Genomic DNA, 27,870 nt, shown 5'->3' with positions numbered 1-27,870 from the left:
CCAAGGTCCTGGATCAACCAGAAGTTATGGATGAGCTACGATCCAAGTGGGGATATTGGACAAGGTCGAGACGGAATTACTCTTCTTGGTATGAATGGTGGATCAGTTTCACCAAAACGAAATTGATCTCATTTCTCAAATGGAAAGCTTCAATTCAATATCGAAGTTTCCGTGACAAAATGGAACTTTATCACGTGATGCTTCGTTCGGCATATGATCATTACCATGGAAATCGTCAACAACTTCAAACAATAAATAAAATCAAAGGACAAATGATTAAACTACAACGTGACTTCGACCTACAGAACCAACGCTGGCAAGATACGTACATCGCTGGAGAGAACACGTCAGTATTCCACGTCGCAAGCCGAACGAAAAGGAGAACAGCAACGTGCATCCTGAAATCATCAAAGAGAACGTGTACAACTACTTCAAAAATCTTTATTCGTCTGCGCAAGTAGTTGAAAACGACCAGTTTCTACCAGCTCGTAGCATACCTGAGGACAACGAGCAAAATCGACAAATATTACGAGAGATTTCTCCGGACGAAGTGCTGCAGGCAATCAAAATAAGCTCCCCCAAGAAGTCACCTGGGATTGACGGTTTGCCAAAAGAATTTTATATCAAAACATGGCAAATCATTTGGAGAGAGTTTACGTTTGTGATGAACGATGTCTTAGGCGGAAAAGCAGGTAAAACTTTTTTTGATGGCGTTTTGGTTTTGGTGAGGAAAAAGCATGGGAACGATAATGTCAATAGCTATCGCCCTATTTCACTATTAAATTTCGACTTTAAACTGATCACTAGAATAATCAAAAATCGCATGGTTGATCTATTACCGCTTGTTTTATCGGAGAAGCAAAAATGTTCAAACGGTAAACGGAACATATTTGAGGCAACAGCAAGGATCATTGATAGAGTTTGTGAATTGAAAAGCAACAACCACAATTCTCTTCTGATTGCATTCGATTTCGATCATGCATTCGATCGAGTCGAACACAACTTTCTCGCCAAAACAATGGAAAGAATGAACTTCAATCAAGGATTGATTAACTTGCTAATGCAGTTTGCAAGACATAGTCATTCAAAAATTTTGATCAATGGAAAACTCTCAGAAGAAATTAAGATACAGAGATCTGTACATCAAGGAGATCCCTTATCGATGTTGCTTTATGTAATATACCTCCAACCGCTGCTGGATAAACTTTCGGTGACATTTCCACGAGCGATACTGAATGCATATGCAGACGACATTTCTATGTTCATCGAGAATGAATTAGAACTTTCTACAGTGATCGAAACTTTCAATGCTTTCGGACTTGAATCGGGAGCAATGCTCAACACAATGAAAACCAGTGCAATAATGATAGGTGTAATACCATTGACAGTCGCAAGTGGATGGCTGCAGATCAGGAATTCGGTAAAAATTTTGGGAATTGCGTTTCATGAGGATTTCGATGTTCTTCTGCATGAAAATTGGACCAATGTTCTCAACGGGTTTCAGAAATGTCTTTGGATGAACAACGATCGGCAGTTGAACATTGTACAAAAGGTGATTCTGATCAATACCTTCGCATCATCCAAGTTGTGGTATACTGCATCCATTTTACCATTACCAAAAAAGTTTGCTGGTAAATTCATTTCACGAATAGGTTCATTTCTTTGGTATGGTAAGCCATGGACAAGAATAGCGTTCGAAACTCTCATTCTACCAAAATCGAAGGGTGGTCTCAACTTGCATTCACCATCAATCAAGGCTAAAGCTTTACTGGTTAACAGGATGATGCATATTGCTCGTGATTTACCCTTTTTATGGTCGTTTCTTGAAAGTAATGCAAATCCTCCCAACATCATACAAGTTCCTCGGCGATATGAGCATGTTAAAACAGTAGTGCAAGAAACGGCTTTCCTCCCCGAAAACATATCAAGAAACCCTACATCAAGTGAAGTGTTCTTTCTAAGTCGTATGAAAGCTCCAAAGATAATTCGGGAAAACCCTAACCGTGATTGGATAAAAATTTTCAAAAACGTACTCTCCAAGTACTTGAAATCATCTCATCGGTCAACATGGTATGCGATTGTACATGGGAAAGTGCTAACCAATGAAACATTATTCAAACGGAACAGGCGCATGGATCCTTTTTGCAATAACTGTCCTGGAGAACCTGAAACGATCGTCCATCATATCTTTACATGTTGTAGGAACAATCACATATGGGTGCATCAACGAAATCTGTTTGTACAAGCGAACCATCGGTTGCGTGCCCTCAGCTTCGAAGACTGGATGTTTCCCGTTTTCAACAATGTCAGCAGATCGTTTAGAACATTTTTGCTTAAAACTTTATCTATTCTGTTCAATTATTTAACTGAAAATAATACAAACAACAGTCGATGATTATGAATTCTACAAACAATGTAATAATATGTAATTGAATTTTTACACTAGACAATAAATTTTATAAAAAAAAAATCGATTCGAATCGGATGAAAAAAGACATTTATGCAGCATGAACTGAGACCAAATGCATTTGCATTCGATTTCAACATCTTTCAATCAAATCAGTTTCGAAAATAAATCAATTAGATTGACTACTTCAAGATTAGTCCAACATATGGTTTCTTTTCCACAAATTCTTTAAGAAATATTGAACAATTTCTACAAAATAAATTGAATCAAAGAATCGAATGAAAAGAATCGATTCACCCGATTTTAGGTGCTCCAAACATCGATTCAAAAAATCGATTAATCGAGAAGCAAACATCGATTTTCGGAGCATCGATTCAAAATCGCCCAACACTAAGAACCGCCTCGCTGATACAATGTATGCAAGTGAGGTTTTCCCACTATTGTAAAAAATAAAACATCATAACTATTGAAGGTTTTTTTTTCAATAGGAGAGAGAGAAGTGAATTGACAAAGAAGATTTTTCTTCACGACAAATAAATAACAAGATAAATCTTGGCCTTTTTATTCATGAATTCAGCCATACTATTCAGCTAAGTATTCTATGTGCATTTTTACAGTGTCATTGGCAGTTTATCATATTTCCATTCATATATCGTGCATTGATCACGACGCTACTATCCAAAAAAGTCAAGAAGATTTGGAAACCGAAAAGATCGTCGAGATTGATTCAATTTTCATATGTTCATAGGTCAATGAAAAATAAACGAATTTTGAATATTTTTCGAAAATGCCCATATTCGCATAGCCGGCGTAAGTACCAATATGACCAAAAGGATTTTTTTCATTGCTAATTGCTATGCATTCTTTACCTAAAAATACACTCAGTGCACATGCGAAAAGCACTTATTATTTGGAAAATATTTGAATTATAAGACGAAAATGGATTGACATGAGCACATACACCAACTTATTCGAAGAAACACCTGATTTGCCTAGTGTTTATATGGATGGTTCAGCGATCGAATAAACAAGGTTGCTATTACAATGACCAGGTGTTCATGCCATTTCATCCATGTATTTGTTCATCAAACTTACGGACTGGTCGGATGAAATGATGTACCGTTTTGATTCATATTACGGACACTTAAGGCCCCTGTGAAGTATAACCGATTGAAAAGCATATAATTTGAAACATACTGTATGATACCTGTGCGTTATCAGACTTTTGAAACACACAACTTCCGAACGGTGGGCGAAGATTCGGATTCCAAAGCTTGAATTACCTAAAATAAATAGAAATTAATGATCTTTCCATGATTTTTATTCCGGACACAACCTCACTTTTGTTTCATTTTACGGACACCTTGTTTCAAATTCCGGACAACTTACGAAAAGAAGAACTTTAATAGTTACATTATAAATAAACTCTCGCATTCGTAAAAGCAACGTCAAAACAAGTTGCGCATTATAAATTTTCATGGATTGCTATTTGAAATTCATATTAAAACGCGCCTGAAAGTTGGGAACTTTCAAACAGGAAATTTTGAAACATTTCAATTTAAACCTTTCCCATACAAAGTAGAGTGTCCGGAATTAGAAGCTGTCCGGAATTTGAATCAAAACGGTATGTGTTAGATGACAAAAGCGCGAAATCAGTGAAAAAAATTAGTCAACTTTTGAATTTTAATCTTCAGCAAATGCACAAATTATTTGACGTTACGTTGACCATGCGAACATGGGTTCCTGCCTGATGACAAAAGCGCGAAATCAGTGAAAAAATTAGTCAACTTTTGAATTTTAATCTTCAGCAAATGCACAAATTATTTGACGTTACGTTGACCATGCGAACATGGGTTCCTGCCTATGCGAAGCAAAAAAAATATCGATTTTAGAGGATGAGAGGTACAATACTTCAATAAACATTTTTTATTACTATTTTCGAGTATTCAAAATATGTACTACAATTTTGTTGTAGAATCAAGAATATTAATTGCAAAAACTGACTAAGTTTATGTTTGTATAACAGATCGAAGCGTTCAAAAGTTCAACAGGTATTTCTTCAATACAGTCCTGATATGATTTTGTCACTCCCATTTTGCAGAGTACATTTTATTGTCTCCGTTTATAATACAATTTTCTTTAAGTCTTCGTCCATTCTTCTCACATTACTATTAACACGCGTAAAATAGGGGGAAAGAACTCTAATAAACTGCTTACCAAGAGCCTGATTAAATCGGGTCAACTATGTATTTTTCTCGAGATCATTTGAAATCATAGGTAGGACAATCCTTTCACTGTCCTCCCTAGGTTTTCTTATACGTAGGACCTGTCTCATTACCCGAGGAGGAAAGAATAACTCGCAATAACTTATGCATACCATATTTTGGTATCATACCATAATTAGGTATTGTTCAGTTGTCAATACCTCATTTTGGTAATATAATGATATTTGAAAAAATGTTTAAAGCAATTAAAAATACTTCATTTTGGTATTCGATAGGTATTGAGGACTGCTGGAGGTATTGAACTATTATTGAAAAATTTCGCTTTTATATGAAAATACATCACGTATTATTAAGGTATTACAATACCTGATCTAATTATCAGTTTGGTATCAGTAGAACATGCTTGAGATATTATTTGAGGTATTTTACCTCTTATTCAGAACTCATTCATACCTTATTCAGGTTGTAAGTATTGGAAATTATCTGGTATGCAATACCTCAGTTTGGTATTCAGTAGTTATTTTCTTCTGCTAGTTACCCGAGCGCGTTTCTTGTGTAAGCACTACTCGTGATTCATGTGATAATAGTCCACAAAATAAATCCCAGGTTGGTCTTAAGGGTCATGCATAAATTACTTCGCGCTCCAAGGGGGGGAGGGGCAGCCATAGCGTAACAAGCCATTCAAAACTTTTGTAGATTTCATACAAAAAGCGTGGCAAGGAGGGGGCGAAGGGGGTCCGAAAAGTCCAAAATTAGCGTGACATAATTTGTGTACCATCCCTTATGGACTTTTGACAAAAGTCCCTAATTGTTAACAACTAAATAATTTTTACTTTAATTTTGGTCTTTGATGCTAAACTACTGTGATTGATACGTACTTTGCATAATCCGATCGACAGTAGACCTGCCGATCGCGGAAGTAACAGGAAGGTTGTCGCTCCAAAAGCGTGAGGCAGACGGAACACCGAAGGCAGGAGCCGTGCCATGAGCATCCATCAACGTCGAAAAGGTATTTATCAGCTATCGGTTCCCCGCATGCCGTACATGTCCTTAGTTCAGTCTGAAATGGGTAAAGGATAAAGAAGATATTATTAGCTGAGAGTTATGTGAGCACTAACCTTTTTAAATTTACTTATAAAACAATCAAAACCCTTGTACCACAAATAAATTCCAGTAAAACACCGGTGTAAATAGTTCCATGTATGCCTTTTGTAACCCACAAAAGGGACGCTTCTTCACTTAAATCTCGAATGGAAGAAGCGTTCATTTTCTAGAATCACGTATGATTCCTTGTATCAAAAAAAAGAAACCAAGCAACGATCGTCGTTCAATCAGCCGCATCATCGAGCCTCGGCTCTACAAACCTACATTACTAGTACCGCATGATATTCCCCATTCCAGAACGCACCCCATAGAATTATTATAAAACCGAAAATAATAAACTGTCACTTACGCAACAAAAGAGGCGACAGGGAAGGGCAAAGACAATAAAAACGCTTCAATCTCACCAGAGGAGGGCATGTAAGTATGAACAACCGAAAGATGGGTATGACATTGCGTTGTTGGCTAGATGACTTCTAGCGTCTGGTTGCCATTGTATCGATGTACACTTCAGCTGCTGATATTCGCATATAGGTACATTCGTTCTGGGAATTCTGGGATCTAGTGATGATCGAAAATATCAAAAAGAAGTGACAACTATTAATGAAAACTTCAAAAATATGGAAGCCCTGGCGGTAATGGCATTTTTACATTCTAATCAATAAAATTTCAGAGAGTAGCTTATCATTCTTGGATGATATATTTAACAAATGTTTTCAGTTGGCAAATGGAATAGTGTTAGGGTTGTACGAATTTTAAGACAAAAATCCTGCAGAAGCTTCTAGCTATCGTCCAATCAGTTTGGTTTCCTCTATCAGTAAACATTTCGAAAAGGTCATTTTGAACAGAATGATGGTCCTCCATCAATAGCAATTCAATTTTTGCCAGTGAACAGTTCGGATTCCCGCTTGGACGTTCGACCACTCATCAACTTTTACGTACTTGCTCTTCTAGACATAGAAAAAGCATTCCACAGTGTAAAACCTTCAATTTTTCCAACATGCATTGTTAGAATGATCCAAAGTTATCTGTCAAATCGTACACTTCAGGTTAATTATCAAAACTCCAAGTCTGAAAGATTTCCTGTAAGAGCTGGTGTGCCTCAAGCAACTATTTGAGACCAATATTATACAATATTTTCACACCTGACTTACCTGAGTTACCTCTCCGTAAAGGACGAAGCCTGCGTGTCATCTGTAGTAGATTGCAAAAACGTTTGGATATTTTTATACGAAAGTTTGTTAATAAAAAAGCTATTTTTCTCAGATATTTGATATCCATTTCAAGTGGTCAAAGTGCGTAAAAAATGGTATTATCGTTCTATCTTATTTAAGTTTAAAACTACAGTCATCTCTCCCTTACTCGATATTCTGTATCTCGATATTTCCCCTAACTCGATGGAATGCGCGGTCCATTCAATCTAGCATGCTTTGATACCTCCGTAAGTCGATACCTCTCTAACTCGATGTTCTCTAACTCGATGCTATCTGTTTCAGTTTTCCAAGTAAGTTTACCTCTCTAACTCGATATTTTCATGAAAAGTATCAAATGTCCTCCAAACGTTAGTAAATTTCATGAATTTGATTATTATGATTAAATTGATAGTAGAATTAAGGTTTACTGCCAATTTCTGGGTGCTAAAATTTTTATTTTTTGCTGACCGGTAAATAAGTGTCACATTGGTAAATGTGATAAAATTGTATTGTTTTTCACGTGAAAATGATTATTCTGAATGTATTTTGTCAAAATAATAAAAAGTTTTAAATTTGAAAAATGTGTGTTCTGTATCTCGATACCTCCCTAACTCGATGGTCCCTTCAATATCGAGTAAGGGAGAGTTAACTGTATATTAAACACAAATTCCATGAACAGTCTAAGGACACAGTTTTTGATCATCTCTACCAACTCGCACTCAACCAGCTGCAACATGACGAGGATCGAATATAGTTGCCACCAGATAGGTACAGGCAAGCAATGATCTAGGCAAAAACTTCCAGATTTCGCGCCTCTCCTTTGCGCTGCTCACTCCCTCCCGGATTCCGGGGTTTGCCCTCGTGGTTGTTTTACGGTTTGCGGATGTGTCATTCAGAACAAATTTATTATTTATTATCTTGATATTAACTACCAACCGTAGACTGAGTGCTGCATGGTGGCTGATTTCCCTCTCTTTCCCTCTATTGGTGTGGCAAAGTCGGAACGTGTGAACAATAGGGCGCCCAAGAAGGGTGCTTCCCAAGTGATAGATGGTTTTTGTATTGCCAAACGGTCGTTTTGTTCCACTCCATTACGGTCTCAAGAGGGAAAGTGTGCTTCCCGTAAAGACACAGCCTAACAGGGAAGTTGAGTGCGCTCGAGTGCGGTTGGTCCCTTTTTAGCACTGGAACAATTATGATGGGAAAACATATGTTTGACTTTCTGGTCGCGGAAATGTACGCACTATTCTGGTGCGATGATTTGTGGTGTGAATTCGTGTGACATTGAATATTACGTTGTGTGAAGTGTTTATAATATTTTTGTTTCGACTCAATCATCAATGATTAAAGTCTGAAAGAGCAGTTGTAGTCAGCATTATGCTTTCTTTCATCGTTCCAAGCAAATATTTCGAAAAATTTGAAAGAAGCCTATTAACGCATTTATCGTGGCAATAGAGGATTGAAACGATTTTGTCTACAACTACTAATAATTTTATTCGACATTTGTTCCAATGTTTCAACATTGGATATTCTATGTAACTCGTAACTATATCAGAGAGGGAGCGTCAGAATCATTTTTTAAATTTTATTTTGAATCCTCTTCGAAGATTTCTTCCTGGTATTACAACAGCTAGTCAATATTGGTATAGCATAGTCCAGGCTGACATTTAAATTTGTTTGAAGATTGTTTTGATTTTCTGTTAATAAGTGGATAAAGATATTTTATATATTTGCTACATTTGGCTTGAATGCCCTCAATGTGATTTTTGAAAGCTAAATTCTTATCTAGCATGAGCCCTAGATACTTAACTCCATCTGACCAATTTATTGGAACCCCCCTTATCGTGACAACATGTCCACTTGAACATTTCAAATAAAAAGTTTTTTTAATTATGTGGTAATAATATAAGTTGAGGATTTTCCCACTGGAATTTACAGTGCTAGATATTGACGTTAATTTCGTCTAAAATGATCTGCCTTGCTCGTATAATTTGTTTGACGTTATGTCAACATCGTTGATTCGCCAGAAAAGCACATAACATATGTGGAGGTCAGAAGCCACAGTAAGTTGAAAAGTTGTATCCACTTTCAACTGTTGGCAAGTGGTATATCTAGTTTAGAAGATATCGAACTGTCATTGCCAACGGTAAAAAAAACATATGATTCGAGCAATAGACCAGTTGCTGCAAAGATTGCAGACATTAAGATCGGAGAACGCTGAGAAGCAATGTCTGAGGGTAAAACATTTTTTCATAATATGTAAATGTTTTCCTTCAATTTCATGTTTCATAGCCACAGAATGTGATCCCATCGAAAATATTATTTCCTGTCAAAATAATTCCTGTTTACTAACGTGAAAAAGCTTTTGTATTTCAAAATCCTTCCGTTCATTCATCTAAAAATGCTTTATGTTAGAAACAACATAGACAGCTTATACATTGACTCAATTATCTCGGATATGAGAGGCTTAAATCTTATTTCTAAAGCTGTACCAAATATAATTATTTCCATTTCCTTCGTAGCCAGAATATATGTTATCTTTTATTCATTTCAACACAACGTTTTGTCTTTTTATTTTGTATGGGGAAAGTCATCTAACTGCAAATATCTCGCAAACGAAAGCTTTAATCGAAAAAATGATTGGTAGACGTGAAAGCCATAATCATTGCGCACAACCGGTACCAAATATTTTTTCGAAAATAGTTCCCAATTATAAGAAATTATTCGTTAGATTCATTTCGCCATACACATATTTTCCGCGTTACCTTTTAGCGATTTCCCGTACATAGACACTAGCGCAAGTGCGTTACTGTGTGTAGAGTTACTGTGCACGTGCTGTAGCCTTAGGTGCAGGAGCCTCATTGCTTGTAAGCGCACGGGAGCGCTGTACATCGTGAGACCTTTTTTGGTGCGCCTCATTTTTCTTGAAATGTGTCTCACTGCGGTCTCATGCGCTCCGTCACATGTGCTGTTTAAAATTCAGCGCAATAATTGAAGTGATTACAAAAGTTTTAAACGAGGATTGAAATTGTAACTTTTGAATCGCGAGTCTTCGATCATATCATGTAGGCCATCTAGACACCTGCATGATGAGGCGAAAATAGCTGTAGAGGCTCTTCGTTACTAAGCAGTTGTTTCACAACTTGGATACCGATGGCGAGCCATAGCGCCGAGCAGCGCATGTGACGAGTCTCCCCGAGAGCACATCACCTAGCGCGCGCTTTTAGAATTTTCGTGAGCCTCCATCTAGCGCAGCACACTAGGATTCCGATGAGCTGAGAGACGGTTTAGTTGGAGGCTCGTCAGTACATTTATGTGTTCCTGAGAAATATGTAACTCTAACTGTGTGACGAGCACGCGTAGAATGAGTGCGACCTACACAGAATTTTCACTCAGTCAGCCAGTTGCTTCATTCTGTGTAGTTTGAACACATGCGCTGCGTAGAGCTGGCTTAGCGTGAATGTCGATTGATGTATTGGTGGTATAACTCTTTTGGCATTTCAATGTCCTTATACCAGCATGCAAATATAAAAGTGGGTATCACTTCTTGAGCTCGAGATCCCCTTATGTTATGTGCCAAAATGCTGCCTCGAGGAACACCAGCTCTCACAGGGAATCTTTCAGACTTGGAGTTCTGATAATTAACCTAAAGTGTACAACTTGACAGATAACTTTAGATTATTCTACAGTCTCTCACTTCTCGATATCGAATAGAGAGATAGGGAGAGATCGAGACATAGAACAAATTGGTCATGAATACTAGATTAAAATTCACCCCGTTACCAGGTAAATTACAAACAAACATACGTCATTTCGTCTTTGAAAATTGTTTTCAATCCCCAAAATCTAGTCTAGTGACCTTCGATAATGGGCATATCGATATACGGAGAATAAATCGGATATGAAAATCACATCGAGATAGGGTGACATCGAGATAAAGAGGATATCGAGATATGAGGAGTGAAAATGTATGCAGAATGAAGGGACCGAAAAAATCATCGACATAGGGAGAGATATCGAGATGTGGAGAGTCGACTGTAACAATGTATGTTGGAAAATTAAATTTTTTAAACTTTACAAGCAAGCCTTCATGCCAAACACTGTCGAATGCCTTTTCTATGTCTAGAAGAGCAAGACCAGTAGAATAGCCTGCAGATTTGTTGGAACGAATCAAATTTGTTACTCAAAAAAGTTGATGAGTAGTCGAATGTATATGCCGGAATCAGAACTGTTCATTGTCAAAAATTGAATTTTCGTTGATGTGGACCAACCAACAAAGTTTACAGATGGAGTAAAGCAAACTGATTGGACGATAGCTGAAAGCTTCGGCATTATTTTTGCCCGGTTGGTACATTATTGGTACAACCTTTGTCAGGAAAATATGCCAACACATTAGTTATATATATCAACTAAGAATGATAGGTTTCTTTCTAGAAGTTTCTTGATAAGGATGTAAAAACTTCCATCATCCCCAGGGGCTTTCATATTTTTGATATTTTTCAATAATAGTTCTCACTTTTTCCAAATCAGTCTCTGAGGAACTTTCAAAAACGTTCTCTTGATTTAGAATGATTTCGAAGTCCTGAGTAACTTTTTTTCCAATTGGACTAGTGAGTCCTAAATTGAAATTGTGCACGCTTTCAAACTACATAGCAAGTTTCTGAGCTTTTGCGCAATTAGTTCTGAGTTTTTTTTTCTAAATTTTTAAGAATTTCTAAAAGTACTCAGAGTCAGGTCCAATTGAAAAATTTTGCAGATCCTGCCATATCATTTTCATAGCAGGATCGCAAGTGCGTAGAAACTGCCTTCTCCTCACGTTTTTAAGATGGATAAAGAGTTTAAGATGATCGTCTATAATCAGGGATTCGAATTTTACTTCACGTTTTATAATTGCTCTGCCCTTTGCTTCAACAATAGAATTTGTTAAAGTTTCAAGAGCATTGTTAATATCAAGTTTTGTTTGTAAAGAAATGCTTACATCAAGATTACTATCAATGTATGTTTATATGTATTCCAATCGGCTCGAAAATAATTGAAAGTGGAGGTGATAGGATTGAGAATCGCTTCATGGGATATATGAAATGTAACAGGGACATGACTAGAATCAAAATCCGCGTGAATAACCAAAGGCGGCTAGAATCGGTTAAGACCAGATCAATCGCAAAAGGGTTTCCAAAAGAGGAAAAACATGTAGAGCTATCAGGGTATTGAATTGATAAAAAATCCTGAAGGGCACTCATCAAATAAAATTCTTCCATGAGCGATGTTTTGCATTGAAGTCACCAATTATGAACAATTTTGACTTATTTCTAGTGAATACCAAAGGTCATTTTCAAGCAAATTAACTTGCTGCTCATGGTATTGAAAAGACAAAAAGGCAGCTATGTTAGTATGTTTACCTGTCTGTGTTCCAACAGAAACACCCAAATTTCCAAAACTTTGGTTTGAATAACGAAAAATGTTGATGTTTTATACGCCTATGAATGATGATTGCAACTTCACCACATGCTCCATCCAGTCGATCATTACGATAAACAAAATAAACAAAACAGTTAAGATCTCTTTTGAGATTGGATCTAGGTTTCAAATAAGTTCCAGAGATAACTGCTATATGTATGGTATTAGCTGGTAGAAAATCAAACAGCTCGTCCTCTTTACCATTCAAGGAACGAGCATTATAGTTTAAAATAAAATTTAAAAAAATATTTGCATCATTTAGAGAAATGAATTCCGGTAACAATTATATTAATACATTTTATACACCTAAGACTGCTTTAAACATAGTGGTGGTCTTGAACATTGCATCAATTATTTGATTGAATTGTTAAGTTAGAAAATTAAAATCATAGGGAGACATATAAATAGCAGTAGTTATAGTTTCTGATGATTTTCCATTAGGGTTTTCTATAGATAAAGAGCCGGAATATAAGGCAGGGGTATTTCCATATGATTTGAAATAATGAGAAAGGTTATTCGTAGGAAGAAAATGGAAGGAGTTCAAACTACCTGGTACAATATTGGCAAAGAAGTTTCTCTTGGTAAAGTGCTGTTAAACGTCAAAATTTTGGAAAAAATAAAATGCTTATAAATATAAATAAATATAAATATCACATCAGCAAAAATTGGCAACCGATAGTAATTCGGAAAAGGTCCCCGGAAAAAACATTTTCCGATGACTTTTTCCACTAGGAGCGATGATATTAGCAATATTAAAATGTCAAAGTCACGTGAAATTCAGCCCTGCTCTTGGGAAAATCCATTAGAAATTAAAAGATTCGAACAGCTACCCAACGGAACAAAATTAGCTTGTGAATGAGCATGATTATAATTTACCTAAAGGGTATGATTATTAAACAAGCGATCGTTAACTGAAAAATGAGAGTTGTTGGAGATTCTGCCTGGGGAATTCCGGCTACGAAAAACGTTACCGTTCATCTGCCTGGTATGTGCCTCAACGATTCACTTACGCAGAGGGCAATCCCAAAAGTTAGACTTATGGTTGCCCCCTCATTTTGCGCAGACAAACTTTTTTGTATCTTCCGTCACAAGACAGACGTCCTCAGCGTGAGAAGAACCATCGCAAATCATGCATTTAGGATCCCGTGCTCTAAATAATATATTTGAGAAAGCCCTTTCCGAACAATGCCAGATTGGGTTCTCTTTTTCATAATGATTACTTGGACTGGGGATAATCCAAGATAATCATTTATTCCATTTTTGATCTCTTCAGGTGATTTATAGGCACTTGAGAGACCTTTCAAGACGACTTTGAACAAAGATTCAGTTTTGACGTCATAAGTACAAAACATGTGCTTCTTCTATTCAAGGTGTTTGAGAAGAAGTTCACGATCTTTAAGAGTTTCCGGTAATACGCGACAGTCTCCTTTCTTCGCGATTTGGAAGGAAACCTAGATTCCCCTAAGGGATGATCCAAACATGACATCCATCGTTTTTCGAGATTTCTAGACCCCGCTCCCCCCTGTGTCACGCTTTTTCAAATACTTAATACACGCACTGTCACACTTTCGTAGACCCCCCCTCCCCAAAATGACGGACGTCATTTTTGAGTGATCCCTATTAGAATTATAATTATAATATCCTGTTGAAGATATCCTGCCAAAATCCCCCAAATTCGGAACAACTGACCATGATAGGCGCCACTCTTTGCTTCCTCACTTGAATCAAAGAGGCTGGACTAGAGACTGCTTCGATTTGGTGTTCGAAAAATTTGTCTAAAGCAACTGATTACTCATTTCGATGAATTAATCAAAATTTACCGTTTTACCTTGGAAGAAAGCGCGCATTTCGGAGAAACTTCCTTTCTTCCAGATATCATGTGACAAATCAAGTTTTCCTAAACTGGGGTATAGTATATACAACTTCAAAATTGTAGTATGTCCATATTTTATTCAAATATGGTGCAAAATACATTCATAATTTCAAACATTCATATACTTTGGAATGGGGGGATTTTTTTCGGCCAAATCGTCCGACACTTTTTTGCACAAAGAAGCACTTTAATAGGACGCATATTGTATTTGGCTACGAAGTCGAAGTGAATCAAATGTGCCATAGATATGATCAGTCTAGCTTCCTATGGCGTACGTTTCCGCAAATTACACACTTTTCATTTTTTTTTCTACCTCAAACTGCACAGAACAGTACAACTATGAATTTCACACGAAAACCATGGACACTCACTTATCGCAACGCGACAATAACAATAATAAGTGATTATCGCGTAAAGCTTATACTTATGTTAATCCCGAAAGTCAGGCAGACATTAATCTTAATCCGGTCTGCTCGGGGATTATCCTTTTTCGCTTCTGCACACACACGCTATTGACTCTTTTTTTAGCAATTTCTCTACCTTGCGTCCTTCCGACTCTTCTTCTTCTACTTGCTTCGTGTGGTTATTGAATGAACTCGTGGTGAAGCGGAGAGGTTCCTAAGGAAAGGTCCTCCGCCGCGTCATGTTCCAGTCTTGTACCTTAATCCACCATTGACAACGACTCGCTGCCGGAGCAGAGATTCGAATGTTTTACCTTCGTTGCAAGTGGGATGGTCGTGTACAATGAAATTTTCGAAAATGAAAAGCCGAGAAAGAAAACAAGCCGTAAGAAAAGATAAATACGGGATTTCGATCTTGACACTTTAAGGAGCCGGTAAGCCGAAAGGTAAGGTTGTTCGCGCTGCCAAAAAGACCCGAGAACCGGGTGAGGGAGGGAAGAGGGGGAAGGCCGTCAGAAGGAATCCGGCATCAGTCTTGTCTCGCGTCTTGAGCTTTGACTCTGACAGATGCTGTGTGGGTCGTAAGCTTCGAGTTTTGCAGTCACTCGTCCGCCAGGGGTACATCATGTCAACCTACCTGTGCCTCGTGGATCGTCGTCGGCTTCGTCGGTGGATAGAGAGACATTTAAAACCCAATTCAAAGTGAGTGAGAATTGCTCCGGAGTACAGTGGCGCATGGCCAGAGAGAAACTCAAAAATTGTAGTTCTTAGCATTGTTTGTTGGAACATTTTTCCAAATTTGTCCATAAGTTCCATATCCCTTTCGGGATGGATGATTTTTCATCTTTATAATCAAATCTCTCTTACGAAGTGGCAACGCTCCAAAACATTTCGTACTCTACATGATGAGTGAATGTTACTCATTGGCTATAGAGGGTTGAAGATGGAGAGAAAATATTTGTAAATCCCGTTCTGTATGCGACTTTTCAAAAAAAATTATCTAGCACAATTCTGCTGCTTTGTCCCGAAAGGGATATAAACCAACATTGGACATTCGATTTTTTTTTTATTTGAACCACCTCAACAAATCATTTAGCGTTTCTTTCGGAATCGTCATATCTGTGATTCATAACTGTGGTACGGGTTCCAGTGCCCAACAGTTATGAATCAACACTTATGACTAGCATTTTATTTCCTACGGTAAGAACGATATGCTTAACGATGCTGGTTCACGTAGGTAAAAGGCGTTCTGCGTAATTGCTCGGTTTGATGAGACATTTTCCGTTCCATTAAACTTTGAACTATATCTGTGGGGTGACTGTAAATTATTCAAACAAAAAAAATAGCCGCCCCATGATTCTGTATCTCAACTAAATCTCAATCAATTGATTGATGATAGCTTTACAGTTTTATGTTACATTATTAATAGTAACGAACTGTTCAAAAATTATATTGAGTATCAAGAAAAGTTGGTATGTTATCGTTTTCAATCGAAAAGGAAAACTTTTGGGGTTTTGTCCGATGTTTTTATGTAGGCGCGCCACTGTGCGGAGAGGAGAAGCCAGAGGAAGGTTGAGTTATAAAGAGTAGGAAGAGGAAGAGGATTTTAATCCGAAGTCGATAGAGAAGGCTCGCATGTGGTGCGTGCGAGTAACAATGTGTCACACACATGTCAAGATGTCTGTTCGGTCGGGCGGGTGTTGGTGTTGGCGCGAGACTTCCAAGACCGGAAGCTGCTTCTGCTTTGCGTCACATGCTGTCATGTAAGATAGCCATACAAGAGCGTAATGCGACAAGGCAACCATATTGATCACTCTTCGATGGACAGTAGCTGATTCAGAAGGTGATCGATTATTGCAAAATGGAACTTCATCTCACGATTTGCGACGAACATGGCAAATATGAAGTTTTAAAATTTCTTATTTTTCTTCTTATTCTTCCTGAAATTTCGCCCTGATTAGGACAGAGCCTGCTTCTCAGATTAGTGTTCTTATAAACATTTCCAGAGTTATTAACTGAGAGCTTTCTTTGCCAAAGTTGCCATTCGTATATCGTGTGGCAGGTACGATGATACTCTATGCCCAGGGAAGTTAAGGACATTGCCATTACGAAAAGATTCTGTACCGACCGGGAATCGAACCCAGACAGCTCCAGCATGGTTTTGCTTTGTAGCCGCGGACTCTAACCAGTCGAATAAGGAAGGCCCTTCTTATTCTTATATTTTTATTATTATAATAATATATTACTAGTTTGAGTTACACCGCTAAAAAAAGATATTGGCACTGAGCTGATAACATTTTTAATTAGAATTTTCCTTTATGTTAATGATTAATGTTCTTCCGCATATCTTTTTCTAAGATGTCGTATTCGGCCAATCGTCCAAATGAGGTTCAAAGAAGAACAGTTTAAAAGTTTTTGACCACACTCGACATGTGAAAATGCTCAACTTATCTTGATAAAATGAAAAAATCTTACTTGAAAATTAGTTTGAACTATCTTGAATCATTCTTGGTTCACAAAATCATGAAGTTTGCTTCATTCTCACCTAACTGCAAGAACGTGACCAGTGCCGTTATTGACAAAGTATCAATTGGGACACGGAATTACGAACACTGAAGAAGATTCTGCCTTTATCTTAAAGTCAATTACTTACATATTATCACTGACTACCGTCCATCGCGAAGTATCAAACACATATATGTGCATATAGTCTAAAATAAGCTAAAATTAACTTAACAGGAATATTATCATTTACAAGGTAAGGTAGTAGTATTTAGACTTCATCAATGTACTTGGTCATGTTTTGATTCAATAAAACGTTTTTCAACTCTTGGTTAAGGTGGTAGATTTAATGATTTGAACTCAAGGACAGTTTGAAGCACCTAGGATATCTTATTTACCTACAAAGAATATAAAAGTTCGTGATTCCATAATTTTACTAGGAATTATTTTTAAACAAAAAGAAAACCGTTCGGGTGATCGAGTTGAAGCTTTTGAAATGTGATATATTTCGTTCTCGTGATTAAATTGGGCTGCTAAGAATACTTCAATAGAAGGGTAGTTGTTTGTCTTTATTCATATATCTCCTAACATCGATATTCCAGAACATTTTGGATGACCTAGGACATCTAGAATAATTAATTTGCAACATGAAATCAAAATTTTCAATTAGATTGATGATACATCTGAACATAAAATCTAAAAAGCGATAAATTAGTGTAGAAAAAAATCACCCTGAATGGAACCGAATAAATCTGCTGCAAAAAAAAAGTCTATGAAGAGCTTTGCTTTGCTGAATTCTTTTTCTGGCCCAGTGGTCAGTGGTACGCCATGACGAACAGGAAGCAAATGCTACACAGTACCAAATTAAGGTACCGTAATTTCGGGTGAAATTGATCATTTTTCACGGTTTTTCTTGTCCGTTTTCTATAATTGAGCTTGGTTGGCCGCCCGTGGATGCTACTCCAGTATCGCCAGATCAGCTGCACTTACACAAGGAACCAACCGAATGACTGCTTAGGACTAACAGGCATCCTCAGTGTATAAGTGCTGGTGATCTTCTATTTTTAGGCAACAATGGCACCTCCCACGTCAGAATGCAGACCAATGAGGGGAAGGGGGAGGAAATGATTATGCATTGAACTGGCTTCCCACTTAGACCGTATATTCCACTGCATCTACGCCATTTCATGCGGGAGTGTATGGATTGGGGGAAAGGCATGGCAGAGAGGTTTGCTTTTGTGGTTAGCAGACTGCCTATGTATCAGGCGTAAGAAATGATGGCGCGTGGAAGTAGGAAGCGTTAGGGAAACGGTTTCTTGTCCGTCTCTGGTTCTAGCGTTTGCTATGAACGAATAATTTGAGTGTGATATATTTAGAATGGAAGATAGAAGCAAGTCGAGTGGAAGTTTAACAACTACCGAAAAGCTAAACATTACATATAGTGTGCTATTCCTATATCTAAAAAACAGTGCGCTCTCGGGCTAGGCATTGGATATATATAGAAAGCGTTGTGTTTGGATGGGCATCTAATTCTTCCGAAAGAGGTGCACTTTGCGAAAAAGGACCACGTGATTATTGAGCTGCAATCGAATTCAGGTTAACTTCTGCGTTCATGAGTCCTCTCATGGCGTAGTGGTAACGCGCTCCAACTAGAGATCGGGGAGTCGTGAGTTCGATTCTCACTGAGAAGACGTGTAACTTTTACGCAAATCTTCACATCAATTTGTCCATCTAATCCAATTGCAAATTATATGTAATGTTTAGCTTTTCGGTAGTTGTTCAATTTAGATAATTTTTAAACGAATTCTTCAACATGGGGGTTCAGTAAAAAAAAATGGCTTCAATACCTTTCGGTAATTATAGTAAAGAGCGTAAACTTGTTTAAAGAGAATTGCTCTCTGGACTACCGTGCTACATTGAATTGTCGGACGCTTCGAAAGCCTCTTTTTCACGGTGCTTTAGGACCAAATTCCGATTTGTTCTACGGTTATGACGTCTTCTACATTCTACATGCATGAAAGTTTTCGAAAAAAATATGGTTTGGGTGATTTAAGGCCGGTGTCCGGGATTCGAAGCAGTATGCTGAAAATCTAATAATGGGTGCCATGTTTGTTTTCGTTAGGGTGCTGTCAATTTAGTCCATGATGGCGTCGAACAGCAAGTACTTCACGAGCGTGTTGTACGGTTTTACGAAACGCAGTACATGCTGAAAGAAAAAAAACCCGACCAACTTGCCCCAATGCCATCCCATTGAGTTTTTTTCAGTTCCCTCGGTTCCCTTGTGAACAAAATAATTGCGCCAAGGATACGAAGCAGTTGACAACGTGAATCTGGAATTGTATCCGGAAAATAGACGTCAACGCCATCCAGCGCTCTTGTGAGAGCATCTGACTAAGATGCGTCGTACGACAGATCAGGGCCCTTTCTTCAATATTGATTGAGGTTTTTTGAGAATAAACATTATGTTTATAATAAAAAATACACCCATTAAAGATCGCTTGAATTAGGATGATGGCTATGTGCGAAAACCAATAGAGGTAAATTTAGCTGACGATACAACTTAGATATATGACAAAACCATAAGCAGCAGACTCTGCTGTTCCTGAAAAAAAGAGCTGCCTGGACAAGACGGAATGTGAAAACTGGAGTTGCTTTATCGCACCCAAGAAATGCGGAAGTACTCTCAAAAACTCAACGGACGGACGCGAGATTTTCTGAATATGGAAGCAGATCCAGTCATTTATTTTTGCTTAGCTGTCATTTAAAACAAAGCACATACTGGAGGGCAGAGCCGAACACAAAAGGACTTTTCTAGAAAACAACGTCACGATTGACAGGGATACCTACGAGGTGGTGTATAAGTTCATTTACCTCGGTTCTTTGCTGACGGCGTACAGCAACGATATCCATGAAATACAAAGGCGCATCATCTGCGGATGTTATGCCTACTATGAGTTCCAGAAAACTTATCTATGGACCAATGTACGAATTCACTTTTTGACGTTTGAGTGGTGCCGTATTATTTATGTGACCATGGTAACAAGTGAATATGGCACCGCTCAAACGACAAATTAGTGAACTCATGCATTGGTTAATGGTCAAAAAAACTCGTCTACGTACCAAATTTACCATGTACAAAACGCTCATAAGATCAGTAGTCTTCTACGGGTATGGACATCGACAATGATCAAGAAGGACCTGCATGCTCTTTTAAGCGTCTAGTGATTAGAACGATCTTTGGCGGTGTCCAGATGAACGGTATGTCCGGCGAAAAATAAACCACGAGCTCGCTGAACGGCAAACTTAACATCCTAAAGGTGTTAAAAGCTGGAAGGATGCGTTGAGTAGGGTATGTGGTAAGAGTGCCTGCCAACAATCCTGCGAAAATGGTATACAAGAAGGCGTGGAGCACAGCAGGGGGGCAGACCAGGTGATGCAAAATTTGGGAAGTGCGGACCGTTGCCGAGGATGCGATCTGACTAGTATGGCGATGAATTGTTGACGTACTTTTATTGTTTCTACTGTTAATCTATGCAAAATTCATGATTTATGAAAATGTCATCGTATTAAACGATATCCATTCTACAGTTTTTGTGTTTCTCGATATTCATTCTACCGCTCGTGCTGCGTGAGAGGTGACGGTAGCAGATGTCATTTGACTGCTGACCATGGAAGCGAAAGGAACGTCGTGGAAAATGTCGAATGTTTACAGCACTGTATGGATGTACCATCAATCATGTACCAATTATATTAACCAATATAAGCCTAAGCGAAAGAAAAAATACAAAAACTCCCAGCGCTCAGTGAATACTTACCGGATTTCAAAAATGGTTTGCCAGTATATTCGTACACATATTGGTTTCCTAGAAGTGGTCAAAGGATCTCGAGTACATTCCTGTGGTCGGAGTTATTCTGGTGGGTCACTAGGTCAGATCTGGTGGAAAGGGTACTATGCTTCTGTGCCCCTGTAGGTAGGCAAATTTCAAGTCTCAGATAATTTCCGGAATCGGCTATAATGCGGCCACTATATCAACGAATTTTGAGAAAAACGCATAAGTGTAAACCTTTTGAGAAACGGTTAAATTAGATAACCATGCGTCTTGCATTTACAAATGACCATTTTTTGGTCCCCGCGACACTTCAAATTTTCGACAAAGTGGCCAATTTGTATCTAAACATCTGTGCCAAGCTGATGGGAACGCATTTTAGTAAACTATTTTTCGATCTCTGTTCTCATCTCTATTCTGTCGGCGATAAATTTTAGCTGCAAAATTGGATTTCATCGAGTTCAAACATCTGAAACATCAATTTGATAATCCAAATGCAAATAACGCTAACAATGAAATACAGTGAGATTCCGTTTTTGGCACTCCCCGATTTTGGCAACAAAGTGGATCCGTTTTTGGCAACATTTTTAAAAACCATTAGAGTTTTGAATTTTTTGTAAATTTTATTGTGTCTGTTGCTTTGATCATTTGAATTGCGAGTCAACTACAAACCGACTGCATTGCAGAGCTCCATTTTCGTCGATTTTCCCCCAAATCCTTGCCCAAATCCCACTAACTACTAACGGCTCTCGTACGCGCCTATTAACATCGGGATGGTCATTGTTCATGCATTAGCATGAGGCACTTTCATGAGGCAATTCATCTCCACCAGTATCTCAATTAGAAAACAACCTCTTTCCTTGAGCATTCATGCTGAGTGACCAGCCCACTTAAGACTGCCAGTGGGGAAACACTGAATGAAACCACTTTCCTTTAGATTTGTTTGTTAAAACACCGCAGTAAAAGAAACAAATAAAGCAAAATAATTTTTCAGGAATTTCATAAAGTAAATTGTATTATTTTAGTGTCAAAATATAATCCATGAAAAGCGTGCATATTTTTCTATATCGTATTTATTATTTTTTTTAAGAATTCTATTGTCCCGTTTGATACCGCCACCATGAAAAAAAAAGCGGACGCAGTCCAAACTACACTTTTTTTCTCAAAAATATAATTGAAACGTGCAATAAATACGATAGTGAGTGTACAAATTTCTAGACTGTGGTATAAGTGTGTATAATCTTTTTTCTTCGTTCCATATTCATTGGATATTCTGTAAGACGCTAGACTTGTCAAGAGACGATTGAACATTCTTACAAAAAAAAAATCAAGCATACGGGTCTGATAAAATAATTATTAGGTTTAAGAAGCTTTCAATTTTCAACGGATTCTTGAGAATGTCTGCATATTATTGTGAGAATGTATAATTAGTTATTGAGGTTTATGTACAAAATATAGTGATTCCACAGACAAACAGACGTAACGGCTAGAACTATTAACAATTTGAAACTTAGTCACGTGAACATTTACGCCCAATGCTAAAAATACTTTATTTGGCCAACCGTGAACTAGGTGGCAGTAGTGAGCAAATGTCAAACTCTAACAAAAGTGATGTGAGCACCACGAGTGGCCCATCGGCCAATTATCATATATTAGAATTGAGCGATATTCTGCTGTGCGATGAAAATAATTAGAGTGTTGCGTCTGTTTGTCTGTGGTGATTCTTAATAAACTCTTAGGATCTCTAGGGCATCATGTGAATTCATAGCTTGTAATGTGGATTTCTAGTGGTATTTTGAGTATTTGTGAAGAAATATTGGGGATATTGAAAAGATTCACATAGGAATTTGGGAAGCGCTGGCAGATTTTCATTGGAGATTTATGAATTTTTAGCAATATCGCAGCAAAATCCTAAGATTTCAATACCTAGCGAAATCCTAAGCGAGATACTAAGAATTGAAATAGCAAGATGCTTCCAGAGCCCTTGCGTGTTCCTACAGATTCCTTATCAGCTCTTGAAGTTTCATAGCAGAATCCTGCAAATTTTCGTTGATTTCATAAGGTATGTTATCAAGCTCAAGTAAAACTCTTTTCAAACAAAACTAATAAGATGCTTGTTTCTGTACCGTCGATGGGGGTGACAATGGGTCTAGGGGGTGAGATTGGGTCAAAACGGAAAATTATGATTTATGTAATATATCAGCTAATAACGCTGATATCGCTATAAATAATTATTCATATGTTGGGGAACATATTATTACACATAATTCATCACAATATACATTTTTAGAATTAGTAATTTTTGTTTACTATATCAATAAACTTGTATGTTGAAACTAGATAAAATTTACAGCATTAAATTTCTCCTGTGCAAAGTTTAACGCATGTACTTTAACCTCTATCGTTGTATTAGTAGAAGGTCGAAAGACTTTTCATTACATTTCACAAGTATTTTCCGGAATCTAATTGATTTTTCCACAAAAATTTTATTTTTTTCGGTACGGTGTCTAGAACATTGAAAATGGGGGTGAGATTGGGTCAAGCAAGAACGATAGTAAATTAAATTGCAAGACCACTTTTTTGACATTTTACGGTGCCGGGTGTTCTAATTCCTCATTAAGATGTGTTTATTCTTTCTAAATACAGCATCTCTGAAACATCAAACAAGTATACCTGAGGATTCCGTGCATCGAATAACAATGCAACGAATTTGGACAACTTCTCAAACCAGCAACTGTGTTTCGTGCGCAGCAACATCGTAAAATTTTATCAATTGTTTTTTTTAATAAATTTTATTATTTATTAGTGTTTATTTTCATATTACAGAAACATCTCACGAAAGTACGAATGAGTTGGATCGCTGAAATACCGGTACTATGAAGTCAAAATCTGCCTGAAACATATTGATCGAGGAATGTCGCACTGAAATATAACTATTTGCGAGGGTTTAAAATAATCACTGTTTCAGTACACCTCTGGGAAAACTGAATAGGCTTTATGGCAATGGGGATGAGACTTTAAAGATAATTTGAGGGAAACAAACAAGAAAATTTATGTAAACTTGACGATAAATGTTGGGTCTCATATATATTCTCATAGCTCTTTAAATTTTTGGTATAATCGTTCTTTTAAGTGGGTTTATCATACTTGTGAAACATCTTAGATATCTTTTCGTCTTGTTTGCATCGTATTTCATTAATATTTTTCAGCTGTGAATGGTTTTGCAATCATATTCTCAAAAATAAATTATTTCAATAATAGTGACCCAATGTCACCCCCTCTATGGGGTGAGATTGGGTCATTTTTCATTCACTTGTAGTGCCGCTGTGAATAAATATTTTTCAATAAGTTTTTGGACAGTTGTTAATGTACCATCAAAGTACATACACACCAAATTTGAAGTGTATTGGAGCTAAATTGCGATAGTTATTCAATAAACAAATCGTACATATGCCTTTTTGACCAATTGTCACCCCCAACGACGGTACTCTACAAAATTATGAGCCGCATTTATGGATTATGGGATGTAGTTGTTTATGTTTGCCCTTTTGGCTACAGTCAATAATTCGTAATGAAATGCTTTGCTTCAGAAACAAAAATTGAAGGATCACTGCTAAACTTACCAAATTTTGTCAAATTTTACGCTAGAGCCGAAAAGTCAAACTGATGTTTAATGTGCTTCAAATTAAAGATCTCATGCAATTTTATAACACCCAGCGCCTTTGTTTTGTAAATACGTCTTTATTACTGTTTTTTTGTATTCATGCACTGATCTAAGGAAATGTCAGGTTCTTAAATAAAGGACACTTAAGCGATTATTAATTTCACATGACCCACATATACAAATAGTGTACATAAGGCTTAAAAAAAAGCATTTAAGAACTTTAAGCGTTAAAAAGAATGTAGAACGTTTGTCATAATAACCATTACGGAGCAATATATTCATAGCATAGTCCAACCCTACGAAAATCTGCTTCGAAATGTAATGTTCCGAAGTTTTGATGCCATATGGTTCCATAAGGATAATGTAATAATACTCTAATGATGTTTTCAAAACCAATAATTAAAAAAAAAATGAAAAAAATGGGTTCCGATTTTGGCACGGTTCCGTTTTTGGCAACTGAAATTTTCGACTTTGTTGCCAAAAACGGAATCCCACTGTATCTCAAACACATAAAGATAATGTTTCCTCAAACGATCTCGTGAAACAACCTCAGGAAATTTACTAATTCTTCGGTAATCTAGTTATTATTATTTGTACTGGGTAATATTTGCATGAAAAGTTGTTTTAGATTGAATATTGACCAATACTGATCCAAACCAAGGTATTTTTTCTACTGTTCTGAACAAAACTAAAACTAAACTCTGAAGTCAAATGTCTTTATCTCAAAACTACAAGTCAAGCACTATCATATCTAAACTCATGCTCAGCAACCAATATTCAGGAAAACAGTAGAGTTTATTTAACCGTGGGTTTTTGGACATGAATATAAAATCCATAGTACCGTGGTGAATCAAAATCCGGACGGGACCAATATACGGACACTCTGGGGAAATTCGTTAATTTTAATGATAAAAATCCTTCTGAACAAAAGAATATTGTTGCTGCGAACAATTTCAATTACCATTAATCATTGTAACGTGAAATAAAATCAAGTTATCCTTGTAAAACGTTGTTAAATACATAAAACAAAAGTCAGTGTCACTCGGACGCGTTTATTTTGAATATTGCTAAAAATCTAAGGAATTCTACGCACTGTACTTCCGCAATTCGGTGACGCGTTACGCGTTTGTTACTTATTCATTTTATGTGGAACACATTTTGCTGTGATTTGTTTGAGTTTTCTTCCAGTTGAGTTGAATAGTTTCGCAAAACTAATGGGAATACATATGATTCTGTGCTAAAAGAAGATTGTCCGGATACTGATACGCGTGGTGTTAAATCCGGACACAGTGATTGAGCAACAAGTTCTACGAGTTTTAATAACAAATGTTTATTTATAATTGTTGGTGAACCTAAAATAAATGTTCAAAAGTGGTATTTTTGTGATTCGGAATATAATTAACTTCAAATAAGTGTATATTGTGTTTGTTTATTGCGAGGAAACGATGCGCACACCACATCCCCTTCTGAAGCCTTTTAAAATTGTGTTTCTAGCTGTTTTAGGAAACAATGACAAAAGAGTAACATTATCTAACACAAATCTATGATTTTATGTATCGTTATACCAAGGTATGTTTGTATTTTAATTGTTCTATATGAAATACAGCTGTGGTGATTTGAACGACAGGAATTTGATGCATCAATGTCCGGATTTTGATTCAAGTGTCCGGATTTGTGAACACGACATGCTGCATGATTAACACAATTTTCGCTATATTTTCATAAAATTCATTGCTAATTTCATGTTTATCAGCAAGTTCTGGCCTAACTGTTAACATGTCTTAATAATAAGTTATAAAATACCAATTACCCAATTGAATACCCGCATTTGAACATCTGTACCACCTTAGGCGTCCGGGTATTGATGCAGCACGGTACGTCACCAGCAGAAAAGTAAAATACACACCCGAAACCTATTTGTTTCCTTACAATGCTAATCGATACAAAACGTAAAACCGGTGCCAGACAGAGAGAGACCGGTCGCAGTCTTCACACATTCAGAGGATTACACCGACAGAGGGATCAAGCAAGAGACCATTGAAATCGATTTTTCATCAACGTCAGCTTTACCGTTCATGGAACACAAAAGGTCGCTCTTCGGCTGGATGTAGATCACAACGCATCAATAGCCCATGTGTTTCGTCCGGTATGCTAATAACAGATCGAATGTTAGTTGGGTTGACATCTTTGACAAGCAAGTAGGTAGGCCACTCCAAGACGACAAAGCGAAGATCTAGGCTTTCAGCTGGGGATTATGACGATTTCTGGAAATCGATTTGACACCTCATCTATGCTCGCGTTCTGGCTGCGCCAAATGTTCTGTCCGGGCTACGGTGAGAAGAACAACACCATTCTCGTTGAAGACCGGTCAAGCGTTTCGACAAGTTTGTCATAAATCCACTTGGTTGGCCCTGTGAAGGTAGATATACATTTTTTTTTTCGGGGGACGTTGAACTAATTCCCATCGGAAGGTCGAAGAAATCATATGATTTATGGGAGCACAGCATCCCATTCCTTTTCATCTTTCTCAGGAACAGCACACCAAAGGAAGATATAAACAGCTTTCCTTATGGTGGTGGGATCAAAGATTCACATTTTTCATAAATCCCAGCAAAGACAAAACGATTTAGAATATTTTAGTCATAAATTTGGAACCTGTTCACATGTTATTTTCAAATTCCTCCATCGGAATAGCTGTTTTCGATTTTTTTCATTTCTTTTCCCGTATCAAGCCTTGTCTTTTCCTTTTATCCGAAGAGCAGGGCTTTCGGCCTGTTGAAATAAATTCAGGTCGTTTTTTATTGAGCTTTGTTTCGGTATCTCCGGTATGGCTTACGAGTTGCTCACCGGTTACCACAGACTGGTGGGAAGGATTTATACACCGTTTTGTGTCTAGGGTTGCCAGCATCGAAACCTAAATTTACTTAGCTACTATTCACGTAAATTCCTTTAACGTAAAATCACGTAAATTGTGTGAATTTGATGCAATATGACTTTCGATTAGTACTTGTGAATGTTTTGTAAAATCGGTATATTGAAGCTTTCACTAAACAAAAGTGACATCTGATTCCATCGTGATGAGCTAATATATGCCTTCTTGAACTCACACACTTATTGAAGTAAAGGTAACAACCAGTGATCATTGCGTGAGTCACGCATGATCAAATTACTAGAATTTATTATGTGTTAAGTTAAAGGCCTATCAAGGATTATCCTTACA

General features: G+C 37.3%; 1 protein-coding gene across 2 annotated transcripts in view; it reads right to left on the bottom strand.

The window, feature by feature from the left end:
- Positions 1-27,870, bottom strand: part of LOC5574562 (LIM/homeobox protein Awh) — a 178,161-nt gene that overhangs the window by 55,668 nt on the left and 94,623 nt on the right. The window contains exons 1-2 of one of the 2 annotated variants that reach the window (XM_021843322.1): positions 5,791-6,011; positions 5,511-5,692 (exon numbers count right to left, since the gene is read on the bottom strand). In XM_021843322.1, the coding sequence (XP_021699014.1) occupies positions 5,511-5,692; positions 5,791-5,832 (224 nt within the window). In that variant the 5' untranslated portion in view covers positions 5,833-6,011. Of the gene's footprint in view, positions 1-5,510; positions 5,693-5,790; positions 6,012-27,870 lie in introns of those variants that run through there. The other variant, XM_021843321.1, reaches the window with a different exon arrangement.

The sequence above is a fragment of the Aedes aegypti genome, chromosome 2 (genome assembly GCF_002204515.2).
Source record: "Aedes aegypti strain LVP_AGWG chromosome 2, AaegL5.0 Primary Assembly, whole genome shotgun sequence".
Classification (NCBI taxonomy): domain Eukaryota; kingdom Metazoa; phylum Arthropoda; class Insecta; order Diptera; family Culicidae; genus Aedes; species Aedes aegypti.
Note: the sequence above shows the minus strand (reverse complement) of the source record. Positions and strands in the feature narration are given on the sequence as shown.